Consider the following 23,879-nt stretch of genomic DNA (forward strand, 5'->3'; position numbering starts at 1 on the left):
ACAACCTCTTTCTAGGTGCGCCTTTTTATTACCCAATATGAAAGGATTACAATTGTGAACCGTGAGCCCTTACAAAACGGGAAGTCACAGCCAACGAGAGATGAGCGCCAGCGAGCCCTTACAACCAAGGGAAGTCACACGAGCAACTCGAGGTTTGAGCCGGCGAGCCCTTACAAACAAGGGAAGTCACACAAGCTACTCAAGAACAAGAGAAACACTCAATAGATCACTCTAACCTAAACTAATTAGAGATTAGTGAAGTGGGTTTGAGGTTGTTTGAGATTGATTGAGAGATATTGAAGTTTTAAGCTCAATCAACAATGGTGGAACCAAGCTCTCAGAAAATCGTCTCTTTTGCAATTAGGGACGGCTAGGTTGAGTGGGGAAGAGACCCCACTGCTCTATTTATAGAGACAGCTCCAGAAAGAGCAAATTGAGCTAAAACGTTACAACGTTTTATCTTATAATGCGATTTTAGGTTTTCAATTTTCTGACAGCTCAGCTAATCGATCTAAAACGTTACATAACGTTTTTTTCTGTAAAATCTTGATCAAAAACAGGAATTTTTGAAGCTCAGATTTAATTAAAACGTTACAACGTTTTAAATTTGAATTTAGCATTGATACAAACGATCCTAAAACGTTATAACATTTTTGTTACGTTATGAAATTTTTACAATTAAAGTCGAATGATTTAAAAGAAAGAATCGATAAATCATGTTAATAAAATGGAAGTTTAAACCTTAATTAAGGTTCCCCTAAATAAGTAAGTTAATTGTGAATTGAAACCGCGTCGAAATTTCGAGATTTCGGAATTTTATAGCCCCAGTGCGGATTAGGTTGACCGCAGTGCGGGTGGAAGCCATCCGCAGTGGCTCAGGCTTTTTCTGGAATTTTGCCAAAAAAATGACTAAGTAGTGAGTGCGGGTGAGGGATCCGCAGTGCGGATGAATTTAGCCGCACTCATGAATTTCTGTATTGCACTGAATTTTCCTGAAATCGGCTAAGTAGTGAGTGCGGATGAGGGTGAACCGCAGTGCGGATCAGGTTCATCCGCAGTAGGCTCGGACTTTTCCTGGATTCGGCTGACAACCGACTAAGTCTCGAGTGCGGATTAGGTAACCCGCAGTGCGGATTGGCTAATCCGCATTCAGGGTAATTTTAACCCTAAAACCCAAATTAAACCTTCTCTCTCTCTCACTTCACCATTATCCCCATTTCTAAGTTATTTTCGGTTAAGAGAGAAGGAAAAGATCCCGTGAGTTTCCGTTTCTTCCAGACTCCCGATTGTTGCGAGAAATCGAGTTTGGAACCGAGAAAGCAGCCGAGGATCTCTCAGAACCCTTCTATTTGGTATTTCTTTCTCTCCTTTTTACTTTCGAAACCTCGAATTTTCTCGATTTCTCGGATTCTCGTTTTAAACCCGAGATTTGTGCTCGAATTGCTCGAGGACTAGTTCCTCTACACTTCTTACTAGTTTGTTTGTCATTCTTTTTCCCGATTTCTTCCGATTTATGAAATCTGATTTCTAGGGTTTCGTGCCAAAATTGAAAGTTGGCATAATCGTGATTTGATTTGCCTAACCCGACCAATTAGACTTGTAATCGGTAGGGTTGCCTCCTGATCGTGAATTTTTAGAACATTTAACGGCCGATTTGAGGTTTTGACCAAATTAGGGTTAACCAAACGGTGGATTGAATTGAACCGAGAACCAAAGTAGTGAAACGGTGATTGATGGTCACCAAATGGAGTTTGTATGGTCCCGAGGACCTAGATGAATTTTGTGTGGTTTTAGAGGATTTTGGTAAGAAATAATGAACCGAACGAATTGATACCAAAAACATCGAAATTGATTAGGGAAGGTATAAGCCCTAGAAGTAACTCGAGTAAACCTCTCGACCCTGAACCAATGTTAAACCTAGTATACGTATGATATAGGTGTAGGCTCGGTCGAGCAAGAACTTGCGAGACCATACGAGACGTCCGATCCTTAGCTTAAGCGGTACGCTCGTCAAAAAGGTGCGGGATTCTTGGACTTGTTTGATACTTTATTTTCAGGAATTAAACTGTTTATTCGTTTGTCATGTTGAATGATTAATTGTTGCATATTTTGGAATTCATGCTGCATCTTGATTCTTGCATAAATGAGAATGATTGAATTGATAGGTTAAGTTTAACTGGCATGTTGGTATGGTTATTAGTTGTTTAGTTCTATTAATTGTGCTTGTTGTGAATGAATCTGCCAGGCCGACCTGTTTAGGTGGCTGGTTAAGGTAACGGTGGCCTATCCGTTGACCGGTGTTTATGAATTTGCCAGGCCGACCTGTTTAGGTGGCTGGATAGGGTGACGCTGCTGACTTATGCGTTTGACCTGTTAGAATTTGCCAGACCGACCTGTTTAGGTGGCTGGATAGGGTGACGCTGCTGACTTATGCGTTTGACCTGTTATGGATTTGCCAGACCGACCTGTTAAGGTGGCTGGATAAGGTGACGGTGAGCTATCCGTTGACCATGTGTTATGATTTTGTGAGACTAACCTGTATGTGTGGCTTTGAGATATATTTGCTTGAGATTTAGCAAAGTTGACCTGTATAGGTAACTTTGATTCCGTGTGTTGCATTTGTGTCAAGTTGACCTGTATTGGTGACTTGTAACCGAACCTTAGGAAATGGTTAAGCCAAACAGCAATTGCAGATGGGTGTCCGATAAAGGTTCAGCTTGGTTGGCCATCTGTAGGCGCTTGTAACCCTACAGATGTGGGTTTGATAACGGTTCAGCTCGAAAGAACATCTGTAATTGCTACCAGCCCTAATGAACTGAGTTAGGAATCGAGTTAAGCCAAAATAGATGTTGTGTTTTGAAATCCATATTGAAATTCCGTAAACTGTGTTTCAGGTTGATTAACTGTTGTCGAGTAGTGGCATTCTGTTATTTATGTTTTCTTATATACTGTTGCATTGTTATTGTTTGGGTTTCATTATTGAATATAGAGTTTGATTGCAAGTCCAATAATTCATATGTGGCAAAATTCGCACTGAGAATTTATTCTCACCCCCACCTTCCCCGTTATTTTACAGGTATTGGTGCGATGGATTCCGTAGAGGCACGAGAGTAGTAGGCCTTAGTAGCTTACCAGTATACGACCCTAGATATGTTTTGTTGTATAGATTTAGGGTAGGCCTCGTGGTTGGTATCCGGATGAGATACTTATATTGTATTATTTACTGTCCAGACTGTGTACTCTGATTATATATATTAGAAACTTGTTTTGAATTGCGTGTTGTTGGTTTAAATTTTGATTAGCCTTGTAAGCATACACGGCGTTGTATGCTTACGGCGGGGGACTGTTACTACCCGTGGCCGCGGGGTGTGACAATTTTATAAAAACGTTATAACGTTTAAGTTGTTCTGTACACTTGTGCTTTAACTGTTTTGACACTCCTAAAACGTTACAACGTTTTAAGTTGTTTCTGAGTTTAATCAAGCTTTTACTTCAGTGTTTTTGACAGAATTAAAACGTTACAACGTTTTATAAACGTTACTAACGTTTTATAAACGTTACTAACGTTTTATAAACGTTACTAACGTTTTACCTCTGTGAAAACAGCCTCAAACTTACTTTACCAAGCTTCTGATTTTACAATTTGTATTCTTGATAAAAGTCTTCGTGATTTCTTCAGTCCAAGCATATTACATTGCAATTCCAACTCTTCTTGAACCTACATAATCTTAAAACAGAAGAAATCGTAAAATTCAATAATTGTATGTTTTTGCAAATTAGTCAAATAGACGTAAAAGATTATTGTACGAACAATAACTCCCTGTGGATCGATACCCGATAATATACTACGCGATAGGATTGTATACTTGCAATCTGAACCAAAAGTGTATTTAGAGATAAAAGGTACATCTTGTTGTACTGAAACTTAGTACTATACATTTTTGGTGGAACACTAAGCAATTCAATAACAAAGATTAAAAGCAAGAAAGTAAATGAGTTTGGTTTTAATTCAATAATAAAAGGCATTTTCAGGGTTTTTGATATCATCTTCAACTTTGCCTCTCAATACCTGACGCGGGCCGTGTACTCTCATACACGGTCCATGTGGCCCTCGAGTTAATATAACAGTTATTCATTTGTGTAGGTAATTTTGTGTAGGGTTCTATTGACCATACCTGATGTTCCTAAACCTCAACTCTCGTTTGTTGGCTTAATAAACTCGGTACTGGAATTGCAATTTCTACCCTCTTTGGTTTCTAAACCTCAACTCTCGTTTGTTGGAATTCTACCTAAGTTACTTGTTTGGTTTACTAAAGATATCCACCATCTCTCGACGCATGGAAAGTTCACCTCTCAGCTACTAATTGGTTTCACCTCTCAGCTCACAAACCTACCTCATGTACTTAGTCTAGTTGAGAGAAAGATCAATGCCAAAATACAAGAAAGATGTTGCAGTTCATCTAACAATAAACCAAGAATAATCCAAACAATTTCAACTAAGCAATACCTGTAAAATTGGTAAAATAAGCTTGAGATTGACCTAAGTAAGGCATACCGTTGCAACGGTCATTTATTCCGTGACACAACGGTTAAAATAATCCTATAATGGTAAAATGCGGTTGACACTCTCAAAACTCCAAAGGTAGACCGTTATGGGACCGTTAGGGTTAATGGCATTCAAACCCGTCGTAACTTGGCTGACCGTTATAACGGTCCATGAACTGTTATAACGGTTTGAACCAAATTACTTCATTATGATCGGCTCTCTATAAATAAGAGAAATTTTGGGGTTTGGATTATTACTCTAGCCACCATTAACTTCAATACATGAATTTTCAAATCTCGAAAAAGTCATTGTAGCTTGTGCACTTGAACTTCAATATTCTACACAATCTCAAGCTTATTCAACCAATACACAAACTCTTAGAGTGATCATGTGAGATCAACACACTTATACCTTGAGTATTTATTGCTCACCCTTTGAGCCTTTGTTGCTCACCTTGTTTTTTTAGCCTTTAGTGCTCCTTGAGCCATTTGCGTGCTCAGGTTGTGTGGCTTCTCATAAGATTGTAAGGGCACACCGGTTCCACTTTGTACTTATTTCTCATTGGGTAAAGAAAGGCGCGCCATCTTGAAGGTCACAGGCCCCGGAGAAGTAGGCGTTAGTTCCGAACTCCGTAAATAACTCTTATGTCAAGTGTCTCTAAACTCTGCTATTTATTTTATTATTTTTAGTTTAGATTCAAGTTATTCTAGTTTCCGACGATAATAATTTATAGACACTTTAGATAATTTAACTTGGAATAAAAATTATAAAAATGCTCTATTCACTCGCCTCTAAGTGTCGTTGGGACCAACAAATGATATAAGAGCAGGAAAATCAAATTAAGATTTGATAATTGATTATTAGATCATATAATGGCACACAATATTCCTAAGTATGTTAGAGAACCTCTAATGTTGACTCACTCTACTAAGAACTTTAATTATTGAAAAAAGGTTAATAGTTAATTACCTCAACATAATATATGTATGGGAAGCCATAGAACAAGCATATACTCCTATCTTTATTGGAACTACCACCACCCTTACTGCTGAGTCCAAATTGGCCAAAAAAGTAAATGATAATGCGATGAATGACATCATGGATGCAGTACATGAATCAATTTCTATAATATTCTCTAATGCTAGCAACGCTAAATAAATGTTGGACGCACTTGTTCACAAGTATAAGGGTAATGACCAAATTAAACGAACCAAACTTTCTGGACTAGAAACAAGATTTGAAAATTTTAGTGTAGACAATGGTGAAACAGTAGAGGATACATATAATAGACTTTTACAGATTCAAAACGAATTTGTTGAACTTAGACAACCATTATCTAACTAGAAAATTGTTCAAGTTCAAAATAATTACAGCGCTGCCACTCGTTATGTACACCATCTGTACGGCAGCACGTTCGATGATAAAAATGTTTTTTGTAGTAGTGTACGGCATCAACCTTTTTTTTTTTTTGGTAAGGTCGTAGGATTATAACAGCAAAAGTATATATATAGAGACAAAAGTGCCAAGGCAGTAAAGATCAAGTCTAGAAAGAGACCAAAGAAAGCACCACAAGTCAATAAAACAAAACAGAGAAAATTATTCACACACCTTACATGTCAGCAAATCTAGCGAACCATGTAGATGTTGTTTTCGTCTCATTAGAACGCAACAGAAAAACATAAAAATTCGCACCCAGGCCTAGATTTGAAAAAAAAGTGTGGTGCCGTGCCGTGTTATTATTAACATATTGTGATTTTGGTTTTGTGTCGTATTGTGCTATGATCAAATTAATTTTTTATGTACCGTGTCATGCAGTTATCAAAATATCAAAAGAGGTCATGATACGCAAATGGTCACGCCACATAAGTCACATCGTGTTAAACGTGCCGTGACCAAATATGACTCGCGTGATCATTTGATCATAATTTATATTAGTTTATTTAAGATTTACCATTTAGTCATGATATAACGGTCCTAATTACACGTCTCGCATGATGGTCAAGGCACGCAAATAGTCACAACATATATAGAACACGCGAGTCATGACACGTAATTACTGACACGCATACCGTACCGTGCTGTTCATGCCACAACCGTGCCGTTCTATAATAGAACCGACTTCGCCATGTCATTTTTCTCACTCTACCTAGACCCTAACACAGGACAACACACAATGGGTGGGTTACTTGTAAAAGAATTAAAGTTGATCAGATGATTTGAATCCGATTTTTGTTGGAATTAATTTCAATTCATTACAACATATGTGGGCTTATGTGTAATATAAATATATATTGAATAATAGACTGTCAAAATTAGACCCGTTATGAAGTGATCAAATTAAGTATTATTTATTGGGTTCAATATGTGTCATGAGAAGTGGGGCCTTTAATGTGTAGAATGCGTATTAATAACTTTATGATTTAGTGATGGTCTAAATTATATAAAGTTTGATAATAATACAATTATGCTATTGGTCCCTGGGGAACACAATCAAATATGGCAATGTTCCGTAAATAAGGAAATACCCAATAAGGCAAGTTCTGAATTCAGACCCGCTAAGGATCCAATAAGAAAATAGGCTACAGATCAAATAAAGAAACAAAATTAATTAATTAATTAATTAACTAATTAATTAATTAATTAATTGATAGGTGCGCCTATTCAATTGGATAAATGAATGGGTCTGTATCATCCTCAAAAGATACGGCTATATATCCTCTTTGATTATTAATTGAAAGGAAAGATAGATATATGAATCTGTCACGCCTCTCTGATATGATTCACGGCTCTACTCTCTCTCTAAAAGATATACAGAAAATACTGTAATAAGAGATAGATTAGAGTAATTAAGAAGAGGAGTTTAAGTTCAGAACTTGAATCGGGTATCGGGTATCTCCTTGTGTGAAAGAGAACGTTGCCGCTACCGCCTCTCTCGTTCTCTCCATCGGACTTGAGAGGGATTACTTGGAATTCTAAGGGCTTCCGGTGATCAACGGTGATTGTGCATCTCTGGAAGACCATGACTACGGATCAAGGTAATCTAGAATTTCAGATTAGGATTTACTAGAGGATCATGGCAATTTAGGGTTTATATATGCAATACTGTTCTGTGCATAGAAATAAATCCATCAATTTTAACTAAAATTTGTCTAAATATTTTTGAATAAAATTTAATTATAAATATTTTTTTTGTTAGGTTTGCAGATGTTCCGTGAATTTTTCTTTCTTGGAAACACTCTTCGTACTTCAATTTTTTATCTGGAAAGAAAGACGATTCCGGAGTGGTATCGCAAGTTCTTCAACCATCCAATATTTACAAATTGCAATCTTCTATTATTTAATTTAAATTAAAAATTAAAATTAAAATATCAAATTTAAAATGATCTTTTTTTCCTTGCAAGAAATTAATGTCCCGCAAAATGAATTAACCTAGCTAGTTGAATATTATATATTAATTTAAGTGCTTTTATTTTTTGGCTTCTAATTAAAATTATAAATATTTATATGGATGTATCCACCGAAAAAGAGAACAAGATCAATAATTAGATGCAAAAATAATTTAATTATATGTCTTAAATATATATATATATAGAGAGAGATGGGCTATAGTGCATTGCAATGCATATGTACCCTTGTGTATTGGATCATAAATCACCGATTCAAAGTTCAAATGACCGATCCAAACCGTTCATCTTGTTCTCCATATTAATATGTGCTTGGAGACCAAATTTTATATTTTTTTGGAATATGTTTACTATTTGTTTAGATTTATTGAAAATCTGAAAATCCGGATGAACAGTAAAAACAGTAAAAATTTCTGGACCACCGGATTGACAATTTTCAAAGTGGCTTAATAAATAGTAAAAAAATTCCAAAAAATGTAAAATTTGGTCTCCAAGTACATATTAATATGGAGAACAAGATGAATGGTTTGGATTGGTCATTTGGACTTTGCATTGGTGATTTATGGTCCAATGCACAAGGGTGCCTATGCATTATAATGCACCATAGCCCATCTCTCTCTCTCTCTCTATATATATATATTTTTGAGTAAATATTGGAAGTCAAGCCACTTAACTATTTAATATCCTTGTTATTACAACAAAGAATTTTCCGTATGCGGATTTTAAACTCATGATCTCTCACATAAAGACCATATGTCTTTGCCACTAGATCAAATACTAGTTCTTATCTTGTATATTTCTGTTTGTAAGAAGACAAGAATAATTAGAATTGAGATTTGCTCTTCCATAGAAACTAGTTCCCCTCCAATCTCTCCATCTAGAATACATAACACTTTAGATTTAAAATTTTTAAAATTAGTTAATACAAAATGTTGTGGCATTTAAAATGCTAATAATTTTGAAAAAAATAATATTATTATTATAATCATTTTTATTGTTATCGATGTTTATCAAATAATATAACTTATAATCACCGTCGATCATATTTGTGATATAAATATTACAATGATTTTATTAAAATTTATTTCAAGATTGATAACTATATTCTTTCAAAAATAAAAATACCAACAGCAGATGACAATTGTAGGATCTGAAATAACGACAAGGATTTAAAGTATGAATACTTGCACGATGTGGTATGAATACTGCACGATAAGATACGAATATTTTTTCGATGAAGTATGAATACTTACGCGATAGAGAACCCGAAATTACTTCATCATGGATCTCATTTGAAATAGAAAATTACGCAGAAGACGTTCATGATTTTAAATTCGCAAAATTTCTTACAAATCGTCAGAAATATTAACGAGATTAAACAGAGAAAAAAATAATCTCTAAAAACGTGTAAAAGATGGATGTGTGATGAGAGAGATGAAAGAAAATTGATGTCCAGATTTTTTTAGAAATATTTAGTATCTTAAGTATGAATACTCGAATTTTAGAGATGAATATTTGAAATTTTAGAGATAAATGCTTCATTATGAATCTCATTCGAAACAAAAAATTATGTAGAAAATATTTGTGGTTTTAGATTCGTAAAATTTATCACAGATTGTTAGAAATTTTGACAAGATTAAACGGAGAAAATAAAACTCACCTCTAAATTAAAATGTGTAAAAGATGGATGTGTAATTAGACAGAAAAGAAAGTTGATGTCCAATTTTTTTTTTTTAAATATTTGAATCCTTACGTATGAATAATATTCATACATGCACTCGCCTGTTGTAAAAAATTTCAAATATAGACAGTTCTTCAAGTAGTTAGTGGTCCCTTAGAGAGTTAATACTTAAATACCTGAGAGAACATTTAGAGAACTACTGAGAGAGATTTTTATTTTGAATAATTATTTCAATCCCCACACTCCAGTACCCGCATTGTACCCCCATCTCTTAAACAGATTTTAACTTCCCATAAACTAACTTAACTAACTAGTTTAATTAAATTTATCCACAACACTGTAATCTTCCAAGTTTAATTAAATTCATGAGTATAAATACTTGGAAGATAATAAATTAATACTTGCATGTCTAACTTGATATAACTATATAGAAGAACCACTCAAACTACATGGGAGAAGAATCATACACGTTTTTAGAGGTGGGTTTTTTTTTTTCAATATCTTCCACATTTCTCACGTTCTATGAGAAATTTTGTGAATCTAAAACCATGAACGTATTCTACGCAATTTTATCTTTCAAATGAGATCCATAATGACGTACTTTCGGATTCATCGTCACACAAGTATTTATACCTCATTATGCAAGTATTTATACCTCATCCTCCAAGTATTTATACCTATACTTATAAGTATTTTATCCCTAATCGTGGACCCCGCATCTCCGCATCACATTTTCCTAATTGTCCGTGCGTCAACCTTTCTCTAACAAAAATAGTTGACCACATAGGTATAAATACTTCCGTGCATAGGTATAAATACTTGTAATACTTGATATTAATACTTTTAAATGCCAGCAGTGTCATATGTGAAAAATATTAGGTATAAATACTTCAATGACGATGTATAAATACTTGTGTGATGACGAGCTCGAAAGTATGTCATCATGGATCTCATTTGAAAGATAAAATTGCGTAGAAGACGTTCGTTCGTTTGTTCAAAATTTATAAGAGGTGGATCACATTTAAAAATTCACACTAATATTATGATGGGGCGATTATACGACGAGGACATTTTACTCTGGTCCTATGTTATCTCCATGCTTTATGCATATGCAAGAGGGTTGGTATACCAATCAACCAAAAATCTCGATTTAATGCATCATCACAACAGCATGAACAATCTTTCATTTGTCCTTCAAAATTTTTTATTTATACAAAAAAATTATAGTAAGTACTGCTTCTGGTACTTAACATTAAGTAACAAAATTTATGAAAAATTTATACATATAACATTTTGCATGATTTTTTAATTAGTAATTTATGACAAATTTATATATATATATAACTTGGCAGCAACTGCCAAGCTGGTTATTGAGAAAGAATTCCTTATACATACGAACAAAGCCAGAGATTATTGTTCAGCATGGTAACCGTCATCTGACAAATCAGTTATTGAAATAGTGCCATTATTTTTTAAGAAATTTGAGTACCAATGAGCAGAGAGCCTCGGCTTTCTGGTCCTCTCTTCAGACTCAAAATCAACCGAGTATAACCCACAAGTCGCATCAAACCCCGCAAGAAATTCGAAAACGTCTATGAAAGACCATACAAAGTATCCTCTTACATTTGCACCATTCCTGTAAATCAAGCAATGTTTAACTAATTAAGATAATTAATGGTTTCTCTGAATTATTTTAAGGCTAACAGTATTGGCCAGTAGTAGATTGGAAACCACCATTTGAGTATCAAAAGGGAAGATTTCAAATTCACCCATGTCAAATTACGCTTCGATGCATCTAATTTGTTAGAAAGTGAGAGAAAATATGAGGATGCTACAAAGTGCTTTCTCTATGTTGTTTGATTCCCAAATTTTTCTAGAAAACATTTTTTATCCCCTTGATCTTATTCTCCTCATTTGTATTTCACCACATTTTTTTTTCAATTTTTTGAGGGAGAGAAATATCCACATTGTTATGGTTTTAATAAATAATAATGATCATCTGAATGTACATCCACATTTTAAGATGCATCATTTATCTCCGCATATATCATGAAAATAATTGTTGATTCTTAGAAAGTAGAGAACTCATTTCCTAGTTTCTATATAAGAATTGGGTTAGGATCCACTGACAACCACTTATCTTAGCAAACTTACAATAATTTATCAAAACATGCCCAAAATATTTTTTAAAAATAGAAAAAAAAATTATAGACATGTTTTTTTTATCAAAATATGCCCAAAATAATTGTCAGTCTATCAATTTTCAAGCAATTTAAGTATCATTTGATGCTCTATAAAATGCCATGAAATATGGACTGTTACAAATTAGATTGTTATTTGAGGAACGGCGAAAATTTTGTATCAAATTTCATTATTTTTGAATCATATTTTTCATGTCTAATTGTGGCACAGATAATACACAAGGAAAAATAAAATGGTCATTACCTGATAGCAGTAAGAGTGCTTCCAATATAACCTCCTATAAATTTGATCCGCTTTTTATCCTCTAAACTGCTGTTAGTTGTCATTCCCAATCCTAATTACAAAAATTATGGATAATATATATCAAGGCAATGTAACTTGAAACTTGAAAAAGTTTAAAATGTGAATCCAAAATTGAAGTCTAATTGAGGAACCAATGATTTATTTATTTATTTCTATAAACCACAACTTATTAAATGGATACTGGTATATTTAATTAATAAAACTAACCATTTTCCTGAACATATAAAGGAGGATTATCATAAGTTGCCTTTAAGTACTCTAGCATATGCTCCAAACCATCTGGATCAGGCACAACAGCACTTGGATCGGGGATATACTGGTAATTAAAATAATAAAATAGCAAACGACATAAACTTTATTGAAACTTAGAAATTATGAAAAAAACCATGTATTTTCTAAGAACATTACCTGGCCACCTGGAGTTATATTCCTGCTAGCTGCATAAAAAGATATCAACATAAAACTTGCCATTCCAAATAGGTATTCTCAAGAAAAGAAAAAAAATTGAGAAATTATTCAAATATCGGAAAAAAAGGACTAACTTGAACTTTGAGCAAAAGTATCAGCATTAAAGTCACGAGGGCTCGAGTTTGTATTATTGGAGTCATCCATGATATAGAGCGAAGTATAGTGATTCAACCCGATAAAATCAAAAGCACCCCTCAACATTTCAGATTGATACTTCGTAAAAACTGGGAGTCTGGGACCCACTAGTTTCTTCATTACTGAAGGGTAGTCTCCGTAAGTTAGGGGATCTACGATCCTAAGTTTAGATAGTTTCATAGCATGAGTTATTAAGAACTTTCCTGAAAGAAATACTTGCATAATAAGAAATAACAAATTGGACACGAGAAAGTTTCATCTCCATGACAAGACAACTTTTGTGGTTCTATAAATGTATTACTCTATAAGGAGGCAGTGCAATAGGCGTACAGGCTAGGATATATATATATTGAGATATTTTTCCTCAATTGTGAAACGAAACCTCATCAGTTGACTGTTGAATTATAAAATCACCCAAAGTTGTTCGGAAAGCAGAGACAACCCAAGAATCAGAAAAATGATACCAAAAATGTGTTTCGTAGTATTTTAATGGGTTGGAGAATGGATTTTTTTAATAAGAACAGGACCTAGTAAAACAAAAGAAAAAATATAACATATATAGGAATTCATGAGTATCTAAGAAATGAACCCGGAACAAAAGGGATAACCTACAAACCAATGTAGAAATCGCAATAGAAAAAAAAAAAAACTAAGAAATGAATTCGGAACAAAATGGATTACCGACCAACCAATGTAGAAATCGCGGTATCTTTGCGTAGCTTCTTTGTCAGCATTTGAGTCTGAAATTGGATACATCCCAAAGGAATATACATTTATCCCAACCATTCCGCATTGCAACTCCTGCATGCAGATGCTTTTAGCATAAACCAGACTAGAGATGTACTGGTACTTACGGATTGGTATACAGAGGTAAATTATTCTATGACATCTACAGTAGGTGTTGAGCAATACAGATTTTCTACAAAATTGGTACCAAACAGTGTTCTAACCCAAGCATCAATATATGGTTAAATCAGAGGTCTGAAATAAAGAATTACATGATATTTAGTATAGTAAAGATTATAAACAGCGGCATGCGCCAAGAGAAGGTTGTGAACGACAATATAGGGCTCCACCGTAGAATTCCCGATGGTGCAATTTATGAAACCGAATGGATTCGAACAGTGTTGTGGAGGCCATATGCCCGTGTCATAACTGCCTATGCCCAGAATGTTAGGCTCGGCCAAGGTGGTCCAGTACTTGACTCGGTCACCAAACTCTCTGAAACAGACATCTGTATATGCTGTGAAATCCTCACTGTGTATACCATGGATTAGTACTTGTTAGAAGGTAAGATAAATTAGAGGTTATATTAGAAAGATAGATTTTACAACTTAGCGTTGAGTTGGGCATATTTTAATTCCATTGTGTAATAAACAAAAAGGTTACAGAAGTTATATAACCAAAAGGGCTATTAAATGGTCAAATAATTAAAAAATAGTTTTGTAAATAAATACAAAGCCAAGAAATTACATTATTTTAGGGCTCAACCAGCCTTGGTACTCATCTTCAAGTACTTGGGGTAGATCGAGTTGATAAATCATTACATGAATTTGAATTCCTGCATTTCAAAGCACAAAGATATTAGATGCTAAATTGCTAATTGTTTGATTTAATTGTTCTTCTTTCTCCCCAAATACTAACCATGTTTGACAAGCTCATCTATGAGGCTATTGTAGTATTCCAAACCCTTAGGATTAACCTCTCCTCTCCCATCTGCACAATCAAATTAACAAAGTCAAAATAAACACAAAACAAGGAACAAAAAATGAAAGGCATTTGAAGTTTTGAACCCTCCTCCACAAAAATGTGGCTACAATATTTATCAAGAGGTCACTGTAATTTCAGTAAACTTTCAACATGTCTTTTGCACACATACACACACAAAGAGGCACCTGGGATAAGTCTCGACCATGAAATGGAGAATCTATATGCCTCCAGACCAGTATCTGCCATTAACTTCACATCTTCCTGAAATTCAGTAGGAAAATTTTTAAAATTTACTTCATGCCAGTCAATTAATAGCTCTATGTAGTACCCAAAATGTTAAACATACCATTTCTCAATTTGATTTCAAAATAATTTTCGTAGTATTTTTTAGAGTTAATTTATGGTTTACCAAGTTTAGGCCAGTCGAGCAGTAACATCGAGATAGATAACATCAATGTATAATACTATAATTGATACAACCATTGGTAACATAACATTTTAGCCTTTACCAGAATTTAATAGTATGATAGCATGATAATACCATTGTACCTTATATTTGTGATATCCGTCTGAAGCCACATCACCAGTACTGTTGTCTGGCATCTTTCCTGTATTGCAAAAGATACTACCACTGTAATTAGGGAATAAACGGATTTAATACAGACAGATAATGGCAAACCATATCCATATCTGTTTTTAAGTTTCAGATATGTATACAGATATTTGAAGGAATAGGATACAACTCGGATATTAAACAAATGCAAATACATACGTTAAAAGAATACGAATACAGCTCGGATATTAAAATGGAACTATCACACATTTCACAAAAAAATACATTCAATATATATGCTTTCAAAAGGTTAACAATGTAATATGTTGAGATTTATTGTATGTTTTCGGTATTTTGGGTTTTGTAGGGTCCTTTTGGTAAAAAGGATTATAAAATAGTTTAGGGACTCAAATGAAAGATGTAATGCCTATATAGGCTTATATGAGAACAAAGAAATCAATACAACTCATTTTTCTGATTTTCCACTTAATATTTCCACAACAAATAAATAATAAATCTTAAAAGAAGACAAAATGTGAGTAAATGTATTGAGTTATTAGATCTAAGAATTATTAATTTGATTGACAACAAAATTTTATATTAGATCCAAAAGCTCAAATTAAGGTACTACATGGACCTCTAAAATGGATATCCAGATATAAAATAAAAAACATAAATGAATATTTATCGGTATTTGTCTCTGTATACAAAGTCACTTCCGAATTGTAAACCGTATATGTTAGCAAATATTTGTCAAATATCCAGAAACGAATCCGAATACAAATGGACATATTTGATCAGCATACATCCCTAATTGTAACTGCTAAATGAAGCATCGTATATGCATAATCCATGAGATATTTTATTCATCAGTATTATACGGATATTTTTCTTAAGAGAACTTATATCTGATCCCCATAAAAATACTAAAATTAATTCATTGTCACCCTCATAGTTCTATTTATGTTCAATGGATGTGATTATTGTATTGATATATACCTTAATTTGATATGGTACTTGACCCTCATTCAAAAAAATTTAGCTCTGAACTATTTATACGTATTAGATAGAGAAAGTGGTAAATAGAGAGAGTAGCCACTACCAAGCAATTTCAAAAAAAAAAAGGTAAATAGAGAGAGAGAGAGAGAGAAAGAGAGAGAGACCAGAGTGAGCAAAAGTATCCCAGATGGAGGGACTTCTCCCATCCTCAGCTGCAGCTCCCTCCACCTACACAATAAAAAAAGATCGAGGGTCTATCAGAAAAAATTAGCAAAGTTAAACTAATGTCAAAAAATGTCAATTTAGCAATAAGATATTGTAACAAATAAAGAAGGTTTACCTAAAAAGTTGTATGCTAAACCAAGAAAAAAAGAAAAAAAAAATTGTATCCGGAAAGTTTGGAAATGTTCACTTTTCAGCTCAAAAACTTTCCTCACTGAGGTTTGTAATGTTGACACTTATTTCCTACTGGGCCCTCATAAAAAAATATTGAACATGGGCCCAAAGTATATATGGGAGGGGGAGCAGCATCCGAACAAATTCAGTTTGATGTCCAAACAAAACAATTCGATCCGCATTAAGATTCATGTGCACTTGATTTACACAAATCTTGAAGTTAGCCATGCAAATCTTGATACAAATTGAACAGCTCCGACAGGACATTGGACTGAATTTGGTCATATGAGTAGATTTCTAGGAAAAAATGAATTGTGTTTATTCCTGTGTTCCTTTGGGCCTATATAGGCGGTACATTTTGCATACACAACCCTACAACTTCTATAATACATTTCTTGCCTATATAACCCTACAACTCTCATAATACGATAAACATACATAATTCTCAACAATATGTCTAGCAGATCACCCCCGATTCCTTCATGGAATTGCCACTTGAGGCAACAAAAAGCCAATATTCACTTTATTGAGGTTCCTAGTGTAAAAAATGAGTAAGAATGTGCTAATATGCATATTACAGATCAATCTTTGCTCTGGATTGATATCTCTACATTTAAAGTTCAAATAGTCAGATTGATCCGAACTGTTAAACATGATTTCCCTATGAAAATGTATTGGGATGCTAAAAAAAAAGATATATGTAAATCACTGTTTTTAGATGGTAAAACAAAAATGTAAATTTTGATCTCCATGTAAATTTTTCATAGTAGAAAAATAGAGATATGAATGAAAAATCACAGATCGATCCGTCATCCATAACATGCATATTACCGTAGTTTTGCTCATAAGAATTTACTTGTTGTGAGATTTATACTTTCTACGGAACATCATGGGCTAAAATTTTAAACTGAATGCAGCTTCAACAAATTAAGGATAAAAAATTCAAGTATCTTATTCACACCTGGCTAGTACAAAATTGGGGAAAAAGAATAGAAAATTATGAAAACCTGATAAGCGGAGGTAGCAGAGCCAAAGACAAAATCAGAAGGGAAATCAGACCTAGTGAACTGCAAGCCAACCGCTCTCTGCAGTACAACCAAACAAAATAATACTGCGATGAACAAGCGCGCTCTTGCGCCTTCCATCTTTAGAGAAACTCTAGAGAGAGAGAGAGAGAGAGAGAGAGGGGTGGGACAACAAGCCTTTCTTTTGCCTTTTGATAAAGCGGGTGAAGTGGAAATGCAATTAAGCCATTAATATGCCTACGGGTTTCTCTAGAACAAAGAAAAAGAAAGCCATTGATACAGACAGGTATAACTGATTCCAACCATACAAAGTAATTGATATGCCTACGGGCTCCTCTCTAAAAAAAAAAAAAATCGCTGCTACTTGATGCAGACAAGTAGAACTGACTCCACCGTACCAAGAGTTTGTATCGTTTCAGTCATAGTGACAAACGAATAGTTCGGATTCGGTTCGGCGGATTAAAAATTTGTGATTTGAATATAATTCGGATATAATTTAAAAATGATTCGGTACAATAAAGAAGCAAAATAAAAAACCCCAAAAAAATTAAAAACAATTAAAAAAAATTCTAAAAAAAACTTTAAAAATAATTTAATGATTGTTATTTAAAAAGAATTTTCAAAATAGATACAACTTTTTAGAAATTAAATTTATTAGAAGGATCACAATATTTTATGAATTACCTAGAAGTTTTTTTAAACCGCGATCAATTACTCAAATTCAGAGCACATTTTTTTTTCCAAATACACATAAAGAAATATATTAATTTTTTTTACAGCCGCGGAAAATCTCGCCTAAAAAATTTTGATCAGAGTTATTTGTCACAGTTTTTCTAATAAATCAAATTATCTTGTACTTCATCTATTTTCAAAGAAATATATTAAATATTTCTAATATTTCAATACAAAAAATAAATCAATTAAAAAAATTATGTTTTGTAAAAAAAAAAAATGGTGAGATTCTCACTGGTTCCAATTTGAAAAACCGGTAAGATTTTGACCGATTTGGGTAATTTTTGAAATCCTACAAAAAAGTGAGTAGAATTTGAAATTTATTAATTTTTTTGGATATTAATAAAAATTTTAGGGCAATTCATCTAATATTATATATTATTTTTATATAATTTATAAAAATAAAAAATTATGATATGGACTTTTTTCTAAGCTGTTTATTCGATGAGAAATTTGGAATTGGTGGTAGGGGTGTCAACGGGTACAATATGGGTCGGGTGGAGATATTTTCATATCTGTACCCGTTATGATAACGAAAAAAAATCTTTACCCTTATCTATATTTTTGAATACGATACGGGTCAGATAAACGGATAAAAAAGTGTCATTAACATTTCGATTTGTGTTTTCAATAAAATATTTTTTAAAATAACAAAAAATAATAATGAATACAACTAATTTGTATTATGAAAATTTAATAAAATACAAAAACTTTATTGTATCATGTATCATTTTCGTACAAATATATATCTATATATATAATTTTATTTTTTAAAAATTATCTTATACAAAAATGGATAAGATAACGAAAAAAAAATCATTACCCTTACCCGTACCCGTACCCGATTAGCTAACGGAAAAAAAATCTTATCCTTACCTGTGTTTTCGGATACAATACGGATCGGGTAAAAGGGTGCCATTGACACCCCTAATTGGTGGTCTCCTATTGAATTAATTTATTATTGGGGCCTAGACACATCTCAGCTGTTTATGTCTAGTCTTTATGTGTGGTCCATTTTAATGGGACAGGTAGGTGGTAGGTTAATAATTTCCGTATTACTGTTCGGATGACCATGAGATCTTGGGAATTAACATGATTTTCTGTCAATTGAGGTGATATTTCTAACACCGGTTGGCAAAATTGAACCCACTTATTCCTATTTTATTTCCTATCTATGTGAGTAAACAGTAATTCTGAAATCACTGTTTTTCTAAATTCAGACGTTGAATTTTTTTTTTAGAACAAATCTCGAAGTACCTCTTTTTAAAAACTTTTCTGTACACGCATCTCAAAACAGTTCAACGACTGAATTTAAAAAAACAGAGATTTTAAGGATTATTGTTCAGAATTGCAGCAAATTTGTATCCCAATACAAATTGACATTTCTTTTTTCTCCGAAGTCACTGATTCATCTCTCTTTATCAAGGATAAACTTGACGAGAGTATTATATGTATGCCTTTCGTTCGAACCAAGGAGCAAATTGTTGATATTTTCACAAAAGGGTTGAGTGTCACGGAGTTCTCCAATGTAATAGGCAAGATGAGCATGATCAATATCTATGCATCATCTTGAGCGGAGTGTTGGATATTGTATTGTTAATATAAAGGTATTTAGATAAAAGTATGAATATAATAGTTATAGGGACTAAAGTGTAAGATTGATTTGTATATCTAGACAGATTATCAATTAATGAAACTATCCCCATTTTCAACACCGTAAACTTCAACGTCTTTTGCACACATACACACACAAAGAGGCACCTGGGATAAGCCTCGACCACGAAATGAAGAATCTATATGCCTCCAGACCAGTATCTGCCATTAACTTCACATCTTCCTGAAATTCATTTGGAAATTTTTTAAAATTTACTTCATATCAGTCAATTAATGAATTAATAGCTCTATGTAGTAACCAAAATGTTAAACATACCATCCCTCAATTTGAATTCAAAATATTTTTTGTAGTATTTTTTAGAGTTAAATTATGGTTTACCAAGTTTAGTCCAGTCGAGCAGTAACATCGAGATAGATAACATCAATGTATAATACTATAATTGATACAACCATTGGTAACATAACATTTTAGCCTTTACCAGCATGTAATGGTACGATTAGCATCGATGTGGTATGAATACTGCACAATGAGATATGAATATTTTTTCGATGAAGTATGAATACTTGTACCATGAAGTATGAATACTTGCGCAATAGAAAACCCGAAATTACTTCATCATATATCTCATTTGAAAGAGAAAATTACGTAGAAGACGTTCATGGTTTTATATTCGCAAAATTTCTTACAAATCACCAGAAATATTAATGAGATTAAACAGATAAAAAAATCATCTCTAAAAATGTGTAAATGATGGATGTGTGATGAGAGAGATGAAAGAAAAGTGATGTCTAGTTTTTTTTTTAGAAATATTTAGTATCTTAAGTATGAATACTCGAATTTTAGAGATGAATACTGTTAGTGTAATAATCTAGAAGTCAATAATACGATAATTTATCATAAAGCTTTGTTCATGAATTGGATGATTAATATCATTTTGTTGCCTTGAGTATTATTGAATTTATGGATCATTTCGAGTTCATGACTGAAATTGTGAAACTCCATAATATAGATGATATATACTCTTAAAAAGTCACTGACCAAGGTAATTAGCAGGAACACTAATTACCGCGATAAGGTTAGTAAGTGGATTAAAAGATGGTTAAGTTTTACAAACCACCTGACACGAGATGTCATTTTAATCACATAGATACATGTTCTAGGAACATGGTATTTGACAGACCCCGAATGAAACATTAAATAGAATTGTGTTCGTGTCATTTATGTTTTCATTCAGTGTCAAGTTCTACAGTATGAGGTATTCATCTTTCCTACTAAGAAATGTATATGTGTGATTGTTATCAAACGCTGTCGGTAAAATACAGTTATAACGGTAGCTCTTCGGTATACATGGCTTAGCTGAGGTAGTGATGGTTTACCAAGAATACTATTTGTCCCTCGTATCTCTATACGAGTGTTCGCGTGAAAGCGCAACTCAAGTTTCGGTACGCTTGAGAGCGTACCTTTTAAAACAGCGGTTACACCTTCCGATTAGGGTTGCAAGTGCACAACCCTATCGAGGAGTATAATCGGGTATCGATCCACAGGGACGGATTCTTTTTCTAGAGTCTACTTATCTCGACTAAAGACTAGAAGTGAGAAAGAAGGAGTTTTGGTATTTAATCTTCCTAAAGGATCAATTCAAACAATCAAACAATGCAATAGAATAGTAACTGTGCAAGGAAAAGTATAAACTGTGTTTTGATTTAGGATAAAAGATGTTTCAAGGGTTTCAGACTTCATCTCTGATTTGCCTCTAGTGGTACGGGTCTTACCAAGTTGGTACGGCTAGGCCGCACCAACCTGGTCCGACCAAGCCGTGTGGGGCTTGGTACGGGTAGGCCGCACCACTCTTGTAAGACCCGTACTGATGTACCAGAACAGAGCTTACAAGTTCGAGTTGATGCATTTCTTGCTGGTACCTCGTATAAAACTCTTGAGAAAGGTTCAATTGACCATACCTAAGGTTCCTAAACCTCAACTCTCGTTTGTTGGTTCAAGATCTAGGTTTTGGAGTCAATTCTTCACCTTCTAGGGTTTCTAAACCTCAACTCTCGTGTTTTGGTCCAGATCCTCTAGTTGATTGATTGGAGATCTAAGGTATCCTCTAATCTGTCAATTAGAGGAGAATTCAACCTTTCGGCTTCAATTCGAACAAGTCTAGCTAAAGGGATTGGTTTGGTTGAGAGAAGGCAATGGTCACATGACCTTGTTAGGGTTGATCTACCACTATAGGCACACCATATGCAATCACAGAAAGACAAATCAATTAAGACAAGCAAATACACAATCAATTCAATCAAAAGAGTTCATACAAGATCCAAATCAAGAAAAGCAAAACAAATCAAGAAAATCCATCATCAAACCCTAGAAACAATGATCAACTACTCACAAGTCATAGATCTGTCCAGAAAATACAAATAAAAAGATAAAGAGAGGCATGATAGAACTAGATCGAAGATCGGGAGTTGAGAAGAGGTTGATCCGTCGATTCTCGCCTCTTCCTTCTTCTTCTCTCCTTGCTCCTTTGCTCTCTTTCTCTCTTTCTCTGAGCTCTCAATCTGGAATGGAATGAAATCCCCGAAAATGGAGAGATCCCTCGCTTTAAATAGCCTCTGCCAAGATTTGAATTCTGTCAGGCGGCATCTATGTACGGCCCGTACCAAGGTGGTACGGCCAGGCCGTACAAGATGGGGGAGGGGCTGAATCGGCTAAGTCTGGTAAGGGCCGTACCAGAGAGTCCAAAAACACCATTTCTTCGTTTATTTTGCTCCAATCCTGCAGAAAACAAACAAACTCTCAGCAGTACCAAATTCTAAAGATATATCAATGAAATGCACATGATTTTGACAATTTAGAACGTGAATTTGGTACGAAATCAAGTCAAATATAGGCTAAATATGCGAGGTATCAAATTCCCCCAAGCTAAACCTTTGCTTGTCCTCAAGCAAAAAGATTCAAACTTGGGTCTGAGGCTAGACAACTAAACCTAAATGCAATTACAAATCTAATTGTGAAAACTTACGTGAATCTGCTATAGTCAAGAATTTCTAGAACCATTTCAGTTGTAATTTGGACATTTCTTTATAAATCTTAATTCACTCCACCAATTGGTCAATTGGACTTCATATTTTGAGATGCTTCTAATGATTGTAAAGGCTACATAATTAGGTTTGATCGAAACAATTTTATTCTTTTACCGAGTCTATGCCTTTATTCATGGTGATTTTTAATTTCCCCCAAGCTTGAAGCAAACTTGGGTAAGAAAATTGCGAACGACGTGTGTTGGTACAAGCAAAATTATTTTTATTCATTTCTCTAATTTCCTAGGTTGGGAGGCAAGCTCAAAGGTGCCTAATTCATTTTGAATCAGACTTATTGCCAGTACTCGCTTATTGCTCCTCTTTTCATCATGTTTTTTTTTTTTTTTTTTTTACAAGTACCATGAATACACACATCCATCGGTATTCATTCATACCAACAGATATTCCAAAATTTCTTAATTGAAAATCTCAATTTCCTAAAGGCATAGTTCAGTTTATTCAAATAATTTCGTTCGATGCAATCCTAAATTTTTCATCTTTTTCAATTATTAAAAACATCTCAACCTAAGCAGTTCAACAACCAATCATGGGTTAGTTTCAATTCATTCAGGGCTACCCTTATTACAACAAAAAAATGTTTCAAAGTTACTCTTAATTCTAACAGTTCACGCAAATTTTCACCTAACAATGCAAGAAAATACGAAAAAAAAATGCAAGTAAAATGACTATAAGGTAAACATGTCCTACATGCAAATGTCTCCCCCCAAGCTTGTCCTAAGCATTGCCCTCAATGCTTCAAGACAGAAAGATAAAAGAAGTGTAAAAGCTCGGGTAAAAGAGAGCGAACCTGAGAAGTCTAGGGGGGTGGGGGGTCAGGCCAGTGCCCGTGGTCCATGAAGAATCGCCAGTCAGTCATCTGTCGCTCCATATGCTGAATACTCTGGTGCTGCTGAGCGACGTCCGCCTGAATATCAAAAATAGCATCCCCCTGAGCGGACTGTGTCGCCTGTATGGCGAGCTGAGACTCTAACAAGCCCGTCTGAGTCCTCTGGATGGCCAGCTGCGAGGC

The 23,879-nt window shown here is 34.1% G+C and overlaps 1 protein-coding gene across 2 annotated transcripts; it reads right to left on the bottom strand.

Annotated features, from left to right (window-relative positions):
* Window positions 1-10,908: 10,908 nt before the first annotated feature.
* LOC144555080 (beta-glucosidase 22-like) lies at window positions 10,909-17,635 on the bottom strand. 2 transcript variants are annotated; one of them, XM_078303292.1, is made up of 13 exons: window positions 17,405-17,635; window positions 16,166-16,229; window positions 14,999-15,057; window positions 14,635-14,710; window positions 14,384-14,455; window positions 14,213-14,300; window positions 13,816-13,996; window positions 13,425-13,540; window positions 12,679-12,899; window positions 12,545-12,573; window positions 12,344-12,452; window positions 12,077-12,167; window positions 10,909-11,267 (listed from the first exon to the last, which is right to left on the bottom strand). In XM_078303292.1, the coding sequence occupies exons 1-13, from the start codon at window positions 17,540-17,542 to the stop codon at window positions 11,042-11,044; spliced, it is 1,470 nt and encodes a 489-aa protein (XP_078159418.1). In that variant the 5' UTR covers window positions 17,543-17,635; the 3' UTR covers window positions 10,909-11,041. The 2 variants fall into 2 exon arrangements, with proteins under 2 accessions (XP_078159418.1, XP_078159417.1); XM_078303291.1 differs by having other exon boundaries at window positions 13,738-13,996.
* Between the last annotated feature and the right edge of the window lie 6,244 nt (window positions 17,636-23,879).

The sequence above is a fragment of the Carex rostrata genome, chromosome 6, assembly GCF_964058835.1.
Source record: "Carex rostrata chromosome 6, lpCarRost1.2, whole genome shotgun sequence".
NCBI classification, from domain to species: domain Eukaryota; kingdom Viridiplantae; phylum Streptophyta; class Magnoliopsida; order Poales; family Cyperaceae; genus Carex; species Carex rostrata.